The sequence below is a fragment of the Salmo salar genome, chromosome ssa02 (assembly GCF_905237065.1).
Source record: "Salmo salar chromosome ssa02, Ssal_v3.1, whole genome shotgun sequence".
Lineage (NCBI taxonomy): Eukaryota > Metazoa > Chordata > Actinopteri > Salmoniformes > Salmonidae > Salmo > Salmo salar.
In genome coordinates, this window is record NC_059443.1 from 23,551,444 (window position 1) to 23,565,915 (window position 14,472).

Sequence of the window (14,472 nt, forward strand, 5' to 3'; positions counted from 1 at the left end):
TGCGATTGGCAACTTTCATAAATTAGGTGCATTACCGCCACTGACCTCGTTCGTCTTTCAGTCACACGTGGGTATAACCAATGAGGAGATGGCACGTGGGTACCTGCTTCTATAAACCAATAAGGAGATGGGAGAGGCAGGACTTGCAGCGCGATCTGCTTCACAAATAGAACTGATTTCTATTTTAGCCCTTGGCAACGCAGACGCTCGTTGGCGCGCGCAAACAGTGTGGGTGCAATAATTGAATAATATAGATTTCGAAATGTATTTTGCAACGCGAGCGGTGTAGTCAGCCTGTAAGTTACACATAGCGAGTCTACACAGTCTACACATAGTTTATACAATAATGAAATCACCTGGTCCCAACATACATAGCAAGTCAAGAAAAGTCATTGTAACTTGTCCACACTGCAAACTGAAGTTAAATAAGAAAAACTTCTAAACACATTTACGAAGAAAGCATACACATTGCTTTGAAACAGTGTCCAAGGAAAGATTTTTGGCATGTGAGTGCACTGATGTGAGAAATGGTGTGTTTGCAGTCGAAATACATTTTCTGGTCCAGCAACACCCATACATGTTGTGAAAAATACTTGGGCAACTTCAGTTCCAACTGTGTTCATAACTGTTATGCATGCTGGAGTATAAAAAGCTGTTGAATTGTACATTTTCTTTATTTTCACTTACACTGTGTTCACAGAAACATTGCTCGGATCTTGTCCCCTGGACCTTGGAGGACTTTTGGTGTGGATGATGGTCAGGTTAGATATTCCATTAAATTATTCCACTGAACTGTACCATTTCATTGTCATTCCTTTATTGAAAATTGAACCTTGTTCACACCACAGAGCAAGGTTTCTCAAACTGTGGGGTGTTTGTTTTGATGCTAAGATGCTGGCTATTCAGTATATATATTAGTCCTACTTTCTGTTATAACATATGAAAAGTTATTATTATTTCTATACTTGCAACATGCAAAGCACACTATTGTTATTGCTCATACTTTTTCTTGTTTATTATTCTTGACACTTTTTGGGACCTGTTTCCTACAGTTTTTACACTACATACACTATTCATACAGAGCTGGATGTTGATGCGACATGCTGTGACTTCTTGGGGGGGACGTCTTCTACATCCTGAAATATATTCCTGGGGAGGTATTATTATTTAATATTATCATAACTATCAAACTTAACAACCTACTATTTCTTAACTTACAGTACGCTCTGTACATTTGCAATGGAAGCACAGTGTGATTTTACTGAGGTATGTATGAAATTCTCATCACTAGTGGATATAAAGTTTTTGGGGATACCCATCCGATTGTGTGATTTTCTTTTTCAAAAGAAAACATGCAGCAAATCAGGCGATGGTGGTGCTGGTTCTCCTGCAGAACTTTCCCATGCCGTAAGTCTTGAACATTATGAAAACTTTTTATTTGCATCCTTAAAATCACTTGTTTTACTGTAGCCAGACTGACCTGAGTATATCTTCATATTGTATGTATGTAGTGTATGTTGTTCACTCACTAAGGTCTGAAGAAGAGAGGTTGAAAGATTGAAAAAGGCAGCGAAAACAAAACACACTACAGGTAGGTCAAAATGTATGATGAGTGGTATGGTCTTAAGCCAATGTTTAAAGACTTAACCCCCCTCTCATATGATGAGTGGTATAGTCTTAAACCAATGTTTAAAGACTTAACCCCCCTCTCATATGATGAGTGGTATAGTCTTAAGCCAATGTTTAAAGACTTAACCCCCCCTCTCATATGATGAGTGGTATAGTCTTAAGCCAATGTTTAAAGACTTAAACCCCCCCTCTCCAATATATTTCAGGACGTAGAAAACTTCCCCCCCAAGAAGTCACAGCATGCCACATCTGCATCCAGCTCTGCAGGATCAGGTGCTGTGTAGGCTATTAGCTAAAATAAGGTGCATTCTTGTACACACATCCCTAGAGGTTCCCTTACATTACTTAATGACCACAATCTGTTGTCGTTCTAGACGATACTGAAAACAAAATGCACGGCGAACTGGGAGCTGTGAACTGGGTATGTAGTCTACTGTGTGTAATGCTGAAGGCTTGATGCATGGTGAACTGGGAGCAGTGAACTGGGTATGTAGTCTACTGTGTAATGCTGATGACTTGATGCATGGCAATATATAATAGTTGTGATGACTTGTTGAGTAGTGATAGATATCACTGAAAACCCCTTTAGTAATAGTGGCTTTCGTTTGCATGGTGGTGTTGTGAAAGTGGGGTGTAATTTGACTTGATCACCCAATGAGGCACTACTCTTAATATGTATTCTTATTTTTTCTTCAAGGATGCAGATGTTCTTCTAAGGGACACCCTAGAGGCAGCAAGGTGGTGTGAACTCCAAACATTTAAAGGCACTGTTTCCCTCCCTAGTGTAATTGAGATGGAGGGGGAAGACGCATTACAACCCTTAAAGAACTACGGTTGTATGATGGACTGGATCAATATTCTCCTCAAGGAACCATTCATGTTCCAGTTACAGAGAGATTATGAGATGTTCTATTTGGAGGCAGTTGACAACAAGACAATTACTGTCTTTATCTCTTTTGAGGAGCAGGAGTGAAGCCATTTTTGAGGAGTGGTCAAACCTTGTTTTTGTATGCTGTGCTAATTGTTTCAATTGTTAATTATGTTATGTTGTTTAGTAAAGATGACATAGAAGTCACCCGAGTCTCTGATCTCTTTACCGGAGCTGGTATAACTTAATGTACAAAGCACATTCAGCTTGTCAGTATGTCTATATGGTATAGTCTGTCTCCATTCTCATGAGGAAAGTAAATAGCATTATAAATCAAGATAGGTAGTAACTGTATATATATGCTCAATGAAATAATATAATTACAAAGTTATAACACAATTTTAACAGTACATGACATACATAACAAGTATGTTGTTCACTGCAACAATATCAGTAGCTTGTCTCAAATATAGCATTAAGCAAAAAGTGTTACAACACATCTGCTGGTACCACTTTATATAATATTTCTTCCGATCTTCAAAAATGAAAATGGAGGAGAAGCAAGAGAAAGATAGATTTCCATATGTTTTTTTTTCATTTTCTGTTTCACTTACTTAGCTAGAAAATGCAGCTAGCTAGTTTAGCCTACTCAATCACCCTGTTCAAATAGAGAGATCCTATGTTAGCTAGCTGGCAATGACTATCCAACACAACACTGGAACTCTTCCAAGTCAAGGTAAGCTTTTGGTTTTACTAATTTATTGCCACTGGGGTTTGCTGGTATAAGTGCTAAACTGCTTTGTAGCAGGTTTAATGTGTTAGTTCTAGTATTACCTACGCTGACTATGACGTTATTTTAGCCAATATGGTGACAAGGATGTAGGCTGTATGTAAGGGTTATGAAATTGTTTGGCTTGTAAAGGTTTTTTCACCTGGTCACATACAGCTGATGTGTAGTGCATTGAAGTCCATAAGGGAAGGGAAACAGTGAGAGGTGGGGAGCGCTTAGATGCGAAAAGGAATACAAAGTGGCTGCTATAAAAGTTAACCTTGTTAACCTTGTGATCTGGGGGTGTATTCATTCTGCCGATTCTGTGGAAAAAAAGTTTATTAAACGAAAGCAAAAGGAACAAAACGGGGATAAACATACCTGAATTTGTCTTAGAAACTGCTGTTTGCAACTGTTGGACTAATGATTACACCCTAGATCAGCAAGATGCAGGCAAGAAGAGTGTGCAAGGCGATATTGAATGTGTCACTGTCTGTCCATGTGTCACTGTCTGACACCTATAAAAAAATATCTCCGACCTGTGTGCACCTATGTTGTAAACTTTCATTCATAGGCTAGGTTGAGCAACCCCATGATTGGTATAGTGAAAATTCGAGAATCATGTAGTAGCCTAAACCTATCACTGTCACATTGAACTGGATGAATGGACTATGAATGGCAGTCATCCAATGTACTGTAATATTAATAAGCTATTCCCATGAAAAGTAAAAATTGTCCTCCCTCATCTTAAACGGCACCGACCGCAACTGATGGGTACATAAGACAGATGGTAACTTTAGGGTGGTTGGTCAGGGTGGATGGGTGAGCGAGTTCGAAATTCATCACAGACAACTTTAGTATTTTAGTTAACCCTCCTTTTGTGTTCGTTTCATGTTAATTCATTCTGTGTTCCCTGTCCAAAAGACCGCCCATTGTATCTGATTATAAATCCATAGTAATACATATATTATCGCCTAATGTTGTGTTAGATCTTTCTATCAACTTAAGTTCTTGTGAACATTACAAGTTTTGAACTTCTATTTGCTATTTATGGCCTGTAGGCCTCATTGGCCTGAGCTCATATAACTAATTTTTGAGTAAAAAAAAGCATAATGTATGGATTCTTTTGACTATAACAAATACTCTATTTATCATAGACTACTTTGTGTCAAAGTTTAACAGACTCTCTCCTCCTCACCAGCGTCATGATCAAAGATATGATCAAGAGCCTCACATACAGTATATCGTTTGGTCATTGTGGTGCCAAAGAATGAATTGTGAGCAAGGCCTCAAAAAAGCTTCATATACCAGAGCTGCAAGAAAAGTTCTATATATTATTGAAACTATGTTGCAATTGTTTGTGAGAATGCCAACAGGTGTGGTTCTGGTGGGGGAAAGATTCTATTGGGAAAAGGTTCCTGTGGGGTTTGCCATGGAAGCCAAGAAGGGGAGTGAGGTGTGTGTGTGTGTGTGTGTGTGTGTGTGTGTGTGTGTGTGTGTGTGTGTGTGTGTGTGTGTGTGTGTGTGTGTGTGTGTGTGTGTGTGTGTGTGTGTGTGTGTGTGTGTGTGTGTTTGTGTGTGTGCTCAAACACAATGCTTGTGGGGGTCTGGGAGAGGAAATGTGTCCATCTGATGAATGGGCATGTGCCTGAACTCAATTTTATACACTAATTGTAGTCTCACCCATTCATTTCTAGTGACCGGTTATTTTTGACCGGGAACACCACAGGTGTACAAAAGTTAAATAAAACACCCATAATGTAATGAAAATCATCAACATGTATTTTCTGTGTTCAGATGCCCTGTGTGGACAAAGTCATGGAACCTTATGACAATCAGATTAAATGAGCTACATTTTTCAGAGCGAACTTGTAAATCGGTCCAATTCGACCGGAACACAGCAGGAGGGTTAATTAGCAATTTTTCAACGACATACTACTTTTTAGCTACTTTGTAACTATGAATAACGCAAATGTCTAGCAACCAAAAGTTGCGAGTTTGTATCTCATCATGGCCAACTTTAGCATTTTAGCTAATAAGCAACTTTTCAACTACTTTTTAGCTACTTTGCAATTACTTAGCATGCTAGCTAACTGTTCCCCTAACCTTAACCCTTTAACCTAACTCCTAAACTTAAACTTAAGTCTAACCTTAACCCAAACACTAACCCCTAACCTAGCTAACATTTGAAAGCAAGCTTACATTAGCCACCTAGCTAGAATTCGTAACATATCATAGCTTACTTTACATTTTGCAAATTCGTAACATATAATAGGAATTGTGATTCGTAACATATCATACAAAATGGGAGATGGACATCCACAAATTCATAAATACCATACTCAGTGGCGACCTGTCATTCAGTGCAGGTGGGGCAGCAAAAAAAAAAATATATATATATATATACAGTGGGGGAAAAAAGTATTTGTACGTTTGCCCACTGATAAAGAAAGGATCAGTCTATAATTTTAATGGTAGGTTTATTTGAACAGTGAGAGACAGAATAACAACAAAAATATCCAGAAAAACAAATGTCAAAAATGTTATAAATTGATTTGCATTTTAATGAGGGAAATAAGTATTTAAACCCTCTCAATCAGAAAGATTTCTGGCTCCCAGGTGTCTTTTATACAGGTAACAAGCTGAGATTAGGACCACACTCTTAAAGGGAGTGCTCCTAACTGCAGCTTGTTACCTGTAAAAAAGACACCTGTCCACAGAAGCAATCAATCAATCGGATTCCAAACTCTCCACCATGGCCAAGACCAAAGAGCTCTCCAAGGGTGTCAGGGACAAGATTGTAGACCTACACAAGGCTGGAATGGGCTACAAGACCATCACCAAGCAGCTTGGTGAGAAGGTGACAACATTTGGTGTGATTATTCGCAAATGGAAGAAATACAAAATAACTGTCAATATCCCTCGGCCTGGGGCTCCATGCAAGATCTCACCTCGTGGAGTTGCAATGATCATGAGAAGAGTGAGGAATCAGCCCAGAACTACACGGGAGGATCTTGTCAATGATCTCAAGGCAGCTGGGACCATAGTCACCAAGAAAACAATTGGTAACACACTACGCCGTGAAGGACTGAAATCCTGCAGCGCCCGCAAGGTCCCCCTGCTCAAGAATACATATACATGCCCGTCTGAAGTTTGCCAATGAACATCTGAATGACTCAGAGGACAACTGGTGAAAGTGTTGTGGTCAGATGGAGCTCTTTGACATCAACTCAACTCGCTGTGTTTGGAGCAGGAGGAATGCTACCTATGACCCTAAGAACACCATCTCCACCGTCAAACATGGAGGTGGAAACATTATGCTTTGGGGGTGTTTTTCTGCTAAGGGGACAGGACAACTTCACCGCATCAAAGGGACGATGGACAGGGCCATGTACCGTCAAATCTTGGGTGACAACCTCCTTCTCTCAGCCAGGGCATTGAAAATGGGTCGTGGATGGGTATTCCAGCATGACAATGACCCAAACACACGGCCAAGGCAACAAAGGAGTGGCTCAAGAAGAAGCACATTAAGGTCCTGGAGTGGCCTAGCCAGTCTCCAGACCTTAATCCCATAGAAAATCTGTGGAGGGAGCTGAAGGTTCGAGTTGCCAAACGTCAGCCTCGAAACCTTAATGACTTGGAGAAGATCTGCAAAGAAGAGTGGGACAAAATCCCTCCTGAGATGTGTGCAAGCCTGGTGGCCAACTACAAGAAACGTCTGACCTCTGTGATTGCCAACAAGGGTTTTGCCACCAAGTACTAAGTCATGTTTTGCAGAGGGGTCAAATACTTATTTCCCTCATTAAAATGCAAATCATTTTATAAAATTTTTGACATGCGTTTTTCAGGATTTTTTTGTTGTTATTCTGTCTCTCACTGTTCAAATAAACCTACTATTAAAATTATAGACTGATCATTGATTTGTAAGTGGGCAAACGTACAAAATCAGCAATTTGTTGAGGTAATCTGAAGAGATTTCACCCATGCTTCCTGAAGCACCTCCCACAAGTTGGATTGGCTTGATGGGCACTTCTTACATACCATACGGTCAATCGGCTCCCACAACAGCTCAATAGGATTGAGATCCGGTGACTGTGCAGACCACTCCATTATAGACAGAATACCAGCTGACTGCTTCTTTCCTAAATAGTTATTGCATAGTTTGGAGCTGTGCTTTGGGTCATTGTCCTGTTGTAGGAGGAAATTGGCTCCAATTAAGTACCGTCAACAGGGTATGGTGTTGCAAAATGGAGTGATAGCCTTCCTTCTTCAAGATCCCTTTTACCCTGTACAAATCTCCCACTTTACCACCACCAAAGAACCCCCAGACCATCACATTGCCTCCACCATGATTAACAGATGTCGTCAAGCACTCTTCCAGCACTTTTTAATTTTCTCTGCGTCTCACAAATGTTCTTCTTTGTGATCTGAACACCTCAAACTTAGATTTGTCTGTCCATAACACTTTATTCCAATCTTCCTCTGTCCAGTGTCTGTGTTCTTTTGCCCATCTTAATCTTTTATTTTTATTGGCCAGTCTGAGATGTGGCTTTTTCTTTGCAACTCTGTCTAGAAGGCCAGCATCCCGGAGTCGCCTCTTCACTGTTGATGTTGAGACTGGTGTTTTGCGGGTACTAGTTAATGAAGCTGCCAGTTGAGGACTTGTGAGGCATCTGTTTCTCAAACTAGACACTTTAATGTACTTGTCCTCTTGCTCAGTTGTGCACCGGAGCCTCCCACTCCTCTTTCTATTCTGGTTAGAGCCAGTTTGCTCTGTTCTGTGAAGGGAGTAGAACACAGCGTTGTACGAGATCTTCAGTTTCTTGGCAATTTCTCGCACGGAATAGCCTTCATTTCTCAGAACAAGAATAGATTGACGAGTTTCAGAAGAAAGTTCTTTATTTCTGGCCATTTTGAGCCTGTAATCGAACCCACAAATGCTGATGCTCCAGATACTCAACTAGTTTAAAGAAGGCCAGTTTAATTGCTTATTTAATCAGAACATCAGTTTTCAGCTGTGCTAACATAATTGTAAAAGGGTTTTCTAATGATCAATTAGCCTTTTAAAATGATAAACTTGGATTAGCTAACACAACGTGCCATTGGAACGCAAGAGTGATGGTTGCTGATCATGGGCATCTGTACGCCTATGAAGATATTCAAAAGAAAACTGCAGTTTCCAGCTACAATAGTCATTTACAACATTAACAATGTCTACACTGTATTTCTTATCAATTTGATGTTATTTTAATAGACAAAAAATGTGATTTTCTTTCAAAAACAAGGAAATTGACCCCAAACTTTTTAACAGTAGTGTGTATATAAAAATAATTGGGGGGTGGGGCTTGCCTGTTTTGAATTTTATTTTGGCATTAATACGTGTCGCATATCAGTTTGCAAACAATGTAAAAATATATATATGTCATTCAGTTAATAAAGCTGCATACACACGGTCTCTTTTTTGTTTTCTTGAGTAAGGCAGCTCCAAAATGCAGGTGTTTCAGCCTAGCTCAGTGCTTTCTGTGGTGGTGGGGCGAGCCAGCAGAAAATAGGAGCATTGTGCCATGATTGGCTCAGTGTTCTGTCACTCATGGGGACAGTACGTCATCACCAAGTTTAAGTCCTTAGTAAGGGTAGACATCCAAAATTTCAGCCCTTTGGGTCCTGCCATAGAGTTATATTACAAGTGCCCTTCCAAGAAGGCTCAAGGTCATAGGCCACAGATAAACCAAATTCCTGATTAAATAAAGGTCAAATAAAAAGTTTAAAAAATCATGTCAAATCACGTTATATGTACAGTAGCTTTGATTGGACTGCTCATGTTAACATCTTACTTTCAAAGTCTTACAAGCAGTCATCATCATGAATCAAGTCGACAATCTACTGGCAAATCCTTTTAATCCTTGTCATATAAAGATAAATAATTAAGAGAAATTATAGATAAAATGTATCAGTGCTCATCGGCCATTGGACATAAAGATTACACAACAAGTTGGAAATTGCAAATTCAACAATGAGTCGTTGGTCTATTTTCACCAATGCGGTATTGTAAACACATCGTTCGTGGCCCAGTGTGTGTTTGTTTGCCAACTTAGGAAATGTAATGTATGTATGCATAACCCTAGTGCTTTTAGTAGGGTAATCTTGTGTCTTCAGATCAGTGAAGGAGGAGAGGATATGAGATGAGATTAGGGCAGGAGGTGTTGTTAGTCTAAACTATTGAGATGGACTTGCACCACGAATTTAATATAACTGAAGCACTATTTTGTCAGGCCCCGATGTAGCACAACTACTGCGGTTGAAGCCTAAGATATGCATGCAAACTAGAACTGTCTCCAACACTTCATGTTTGGACCTTGGAGCTCATATGTATAGCAGCGGCACCTACCAATACAGAAGTGGATAAAAGTTTCCCTCGAAGTAACCACAGCTGCTCATACCAGCACTATATCTGCCAACCTGGTCTCAGAGCATTTCGTATTATTCTGTATGTACCGAAGCACTCTATTTATTATGATTTTTATTTATTTTATTTTTATTTAACCATGTAACTAGGCAAGTCAGTTAAGAACAAATTCTTATTTACAATGACGGCTACCTCAGCCAAACCCGGACAATGCTGGGCCAATTGTGCGCAGCCCTATGGGACTCCCAATCACAGCCGGATGATACTGTACGTTACGTTTCGTATGGTATGTATTCATTTGTGGATGTCCATCACCCATTTCTTATGATATGTTACCAATTGCAACGTTAGCTAGGCTACAGGTTAGGGTTAGGAGTTAGATTAAAGGGTTAAGGTTAGGGGAGGGGTTAGCTAAAAGGGCAAAGGTTAGGGTTAGCTAACATGCTAAGTCGTTGCAAAGTAGCTCAAAAGTAGTAAGCAGTTGAAAAGTTGCTAATTAGCTAAAAGGCTAAATTTGTCCATGATGAGATTTGAATTCACAACCTTTGGGTGGCTAGACTTTCACGTTATATGCCAAACCCAACCAACCACCATACTTTTGTTTTTCCTTAAGTAACCGTCTGTCTTATCTAACCATACCAAACGTAACATATCATACACATTTTTGTTTCACGGATCCGGATTTACATTTACTATGTTGTGTCTTGTCTATGAGACCAGGCTGCAACATCAAAACAACACTTCCAACAATTCCACTCTCGCCAGATGCGACTATGTTCACACTGCGCACAGCACAGCTTTAGTGAGCGCAAGCCCTGCCAAGTACATGTTATTGACCAACAATCGGCAGCTGCGGTAGGTGTTACCTCTCTTCTGCAAAGCTCCCAAAATACAGGCGCTGGTTCTCTGGGTGTGTGACGTGTGTACTGTACAACTCTGCTCACGTTGTGAGTAGAGGACTGAAATTACTATACTTCCTCTCTTCTAAAAGTCCTGCATCATCCCTATGACCTCCTTCACTTTTGTTTTGTGTGAACTGTTAGTTGAAATTGTTGTCTCTCTTTCCCCTCTTCCTTTAAGCTCTTTTCTGTTCTGCTTCTTTAAGTGCTCAGGGGATGAAGCCATTCAAACAAACAGCCTGTTCTCTCCTGTCTTATTTATAGTGTAAGCAAACAGCAGTGTTTGTCTCCAATGCTACTGGGACTACTAAATTATTGGTTATAGAACATGGCTAATGTGGTAAGTACATTTCTCATTTCAAACCCCTTCTACTGTCTATGTGTTTTCTCTTTTCTCCTCGTCTGTGGTCTTTGTCCTACACAAGTTGTCTTTACTCCGCTTAAGTCTTTCATGCTGTTCGAATTCCTTTGTGTGTGTTTGTATGCATATGTCCGTGCATCCATACGCCCATATTTCCCAGGATATGCTCTCTCTCTCTCTCTCTCTCTCTCTCTCTCTCTCTTTCTCTTTCTCTCTGTCTCCCCCTCTCTCTTGCCGACTCCCACCAGTCTTTCTGGTTTAACAGAAAATCAGATAAGTATAGAATACCTACAAAGAGGTTAGAGAGTGTGGTTAGAGCACAACGAGACAAGCTCCCATAGTGTGTCAATGGCACAAGTCAGATGGTCTGCAGTGCAGTGGACAGCCCCCGTAAGGAGAACAGTACTTTCCGCTCTTACTATGCTGTGTGTGGTGTTGCCTCATCTGGTGACATCGGAATCATGTGAGCAGCGTGAATATAACCTGATCTGGCCCTTGTCAGATGAGACACTTCAGGGGATACCTCTCTTTCTCACACCCACACAACTTGTCCGTGTTAGAGCAGAGGACCGGAGACTAAAGACAGATCTCTCTAGGTATAACTTGGTGAAAGAGGAAATTGTTGTTCTCGCCAACACACATTCTGCCTGCATTGTTTTTATCTTAAACCCAATAGATTGGCCTGTATTACCCAAATGATCAACTGATTCTTGACTTCTCCACAGACAGACATGGATTTGGACCTGGGAGGGATATTTCTAGAGAATAGCACCTATAACTACGATGAGGACTATGTTTATAAAGAGGAATGCTCCCCTGAAGATGGCGTTGGGGTGCGTTTTGGCACTGTGTTCCTCCCGATGCTCTACTCTCTGACACTGGTCCTGGGGCTAGTGGGTAATGGGCTGGTCCTGGTGGTTCTGGTCCAGAAGAGGCGGAGCTGGAGGGTGACGGACACCTTCATCCTGCACCTGGGCTTGGCTGACACTCTGCTGCTGCTTACGCTGCCCCTCTGGGCTGTTCAGGCCACTGGGGAATGGAGCTTCGGGACCCCCCTCTGCAAGATCACTGGAGCCATGTTCACAGTAAGGACTGGGGAGACGGGACTGGTCAAGCAAGTGTATATACTTGTATGAAAACGTAAACTGGGGGTTGGGGATGGGGAGAGAGGGTAAATGAAAAGGATTTGGACTAGTGTGGAGTGGTGTGGTATATGATGGGGGGTACTCTTAATGGGCTCTTCCTCTGAGTCCATTAATAAACTCTCAACATTTCTGGGAAAAGAGGAAGTACAAAAGAGGAACACAGTTGTGTCAACTTAATGTTCATTCCAGCCAAGAGGTTTCTCAAGTTTATATCTCTCTGTCTCTCTGTCTCTCGCTCTCTCTCTCCTCAGATCAACTTTTACTGTAGCATCTTCCTGCTGGCCTGCATCAGTCTGGACCGCTACCTGTCCGTGGTCCACGAGGTCCAGATGTACTCTCTCAGGAAGACCTGGATGGTGCAGGCCAGCTGCCTGTCCGTGTGGCTCCTCTCCCTCCTCCTTTCCATCCCCGACTGGCATTTCTTGGAGTCTGTGAGGGACGCCAGACGAGACAAAGTGGAGTGTGTCCACAACTACTTGTCCCTCTCCCAGTCTGGGTTTGACTGGCGCCTGGCCTCCCGCCTGCTCTATCACACGGTGGGCTTCCTCCTCCCCTCTGCAGTGCTACTCTTCTGCTACTCCTGCATCCTGCTGCAGCTGCAACGTGGCTCCCAGGGCCTCCAGAAGCAGAGGGCCGTCCGAGTCATCCTGGCCCTGGTGCTGGTCTTCTTCCTCTGCTGGACGCCCTACAACATCACCCTCATGGTGGACACTTTTCAGGGGAGACCTGGGGAGCCTGTTTCTGTTTCCTGTGAGAACGGGAGGACAGCTGTGGAGAAAAGTCTGATTGTCACGTTCGCTCTAGCCTGCCTGCACGCTTGCCTCAACCCAGTGCTCCATCTCGGCCTGTGTAGAAACTTCCGGCGACGCGTGCTGGATATGGTGAGGTGTGTTGAGGGGGTGCAGGACGATCCGAAACTCTCACTGTGGGATTCAGGTGTGGTTGAAGACTCACCTGACCAAGCAGAGGAGAAGGGGACGTTGAACCCAATGACAACCATGGGACAGGTACAGTCCACCCAGAGCTGATGGGTAGGAAGAGGATCCTAATGATTAATATAGTATGTCTTCCTGTCTTGAGGGGAAGTTGATGTATGGGTCATGGGTTTGGGTCTGGGGACTGGTGGATGACTGTAAACTGGGTCATGAGAGGAAGACATGCATAGTAGAAAGCCCCTTATGAGGACTGCTTTCTTTGAATTGCACTTTCATGGAAAACTCTCAGACTAAATGTATATTTATATATTTGTATAAAGTCAGCGGGTTGTCTGCTCTTCACGTTTTACCTATCAATGTCGTCCGGCTCTGTAGAATCTGTTGGAAAGAATCATGCATTCATTATTCAAACCTACATCTATATATATTTGTGATTTGGAATAAATGTGACATGGAATGGAATGGAAGAACTGACCTGGAATATTCATGCCAGAACTTGACCCTATTTGTATTTTGGTTAACCACTTTTCCTCCTTCCTGTTTTTGCTCATGAACATACTTGTTTTGGTTTTGTTTCACTGTGTGATATTTCACCTTTTGTTTTCTATGAGATATGGAGGACAGAGAAATCATGTGTCAGTAGCAGCAACACACCAAACTCAAGATATGACCTGCTTCCTGTTTCTCTTCCTGTTTCAGCTAAAGTGGATTATACTTTTCTCTTCTTGCTAAAAGGTGGTAGAGGCAAGCTGTTCAGTTGGACTGAGTGATGCTGTCCATTAAGTCTTGTCACTCAACATTATTGATGATTAAGTAAAGCTAACTCAAGGCTGAAGTGCTTATGAAGCTCTTGAATGGAACAAGTAATGAGAGAAAGATTAGAGAAAGTTTTTGTTGCTGCTGTATGTCCTTCTAGAATAAACCTTTAGGTGCATATATGCTGTAGTAAAGCAGAGAAGGGACAGGAAGAGAGGCAGACTGTCTCATCGTCATCTTGGGTGGGGACTTCTCATATCGCTCTTCACTCCTGTGTTATATTTTTAAAAAATCAAAAAACGTTTTTTGTGTGCAAAGCCCTTTGGTGCAAAGCTTTGTCACCCCATGTTGGTAAGCTTTACTTGGCTTCCTGCCACAGTAAAAGTATGTATTTTTCAGCTGAAACCACAGAGAACTTGGGTAATTATGTTATCTTTTTGCGGACACTCTTATCCAGAGCAATTATGTGCCTTGCTCAAGGGCACATCTGCCCCCAAAAAATGTACCTTCAAACCAGCGACTTTCAGGTTACCTGTGCAACACTATTAACCGCTAGGCTACCAGCAGGCCTACCATGTTGTGTTCAGTGAGGTGGAATGTTCGGAATGTTTGCAGATAAAAATGTGATGTATAGAGCTGACACAATTCGCCATTCTACATGCCAGACAATCATAGATATCAATACATGTCTATGATTGTTCTGT

The 14,472-nt window shown here is 41.7% G+C and overlaps 1 protein-coding gene across 5 annotated transcripts; it reads left to right on the forward strand.

The window, feature by feature from the left end:
- Nucleotides 1-10,327: 10,327 nt before the first annotated feature.
- On the forward strand, nucleotides 10,328-13,479 carry LOC106578808 (C-X-C chemokine receptor type 3). 5 transcript variants are annotated; one of them, XM_014157995.2, is made up of 4 exons: nucleotides 10,330-10,527; nucleotides 10,836-10,911; nucleotides 11,658-12,017; nucleotides 12,329-13,479. In XM_014157995.2, exons 2-4 carry the CDS (start codon nucleotides 10,900-10,902, stop codon nucleotides 13,103-13,105), a joined length of 1,149 nt encoding a protein of 382 aa, XP_014013470.1. In that variant the 5' UTR covers nucleotides 10,330-10,527; nucleotides 10,836-10,899; the 3' UTR covers nucleotides 13,106-13,479. The 5 variants fall into 5 exon arrangements, with proteins under 5 accessions (XP_014013510.1, XP_014013470.1, XP_014013489.1 ...); XM_014158014.2 differs by having other exon boundaries at nucleotides 10,523-10,619; XM_014158035.2 differs by lacking the exon at nucleotides 10,836-10,911 and having other exon boundaries at nucleotides 10,328-10,527; nucleotides 11,662-12,017.
- Nucleotides 13,480-14,472: the final 993 nt, after the last annotated feature.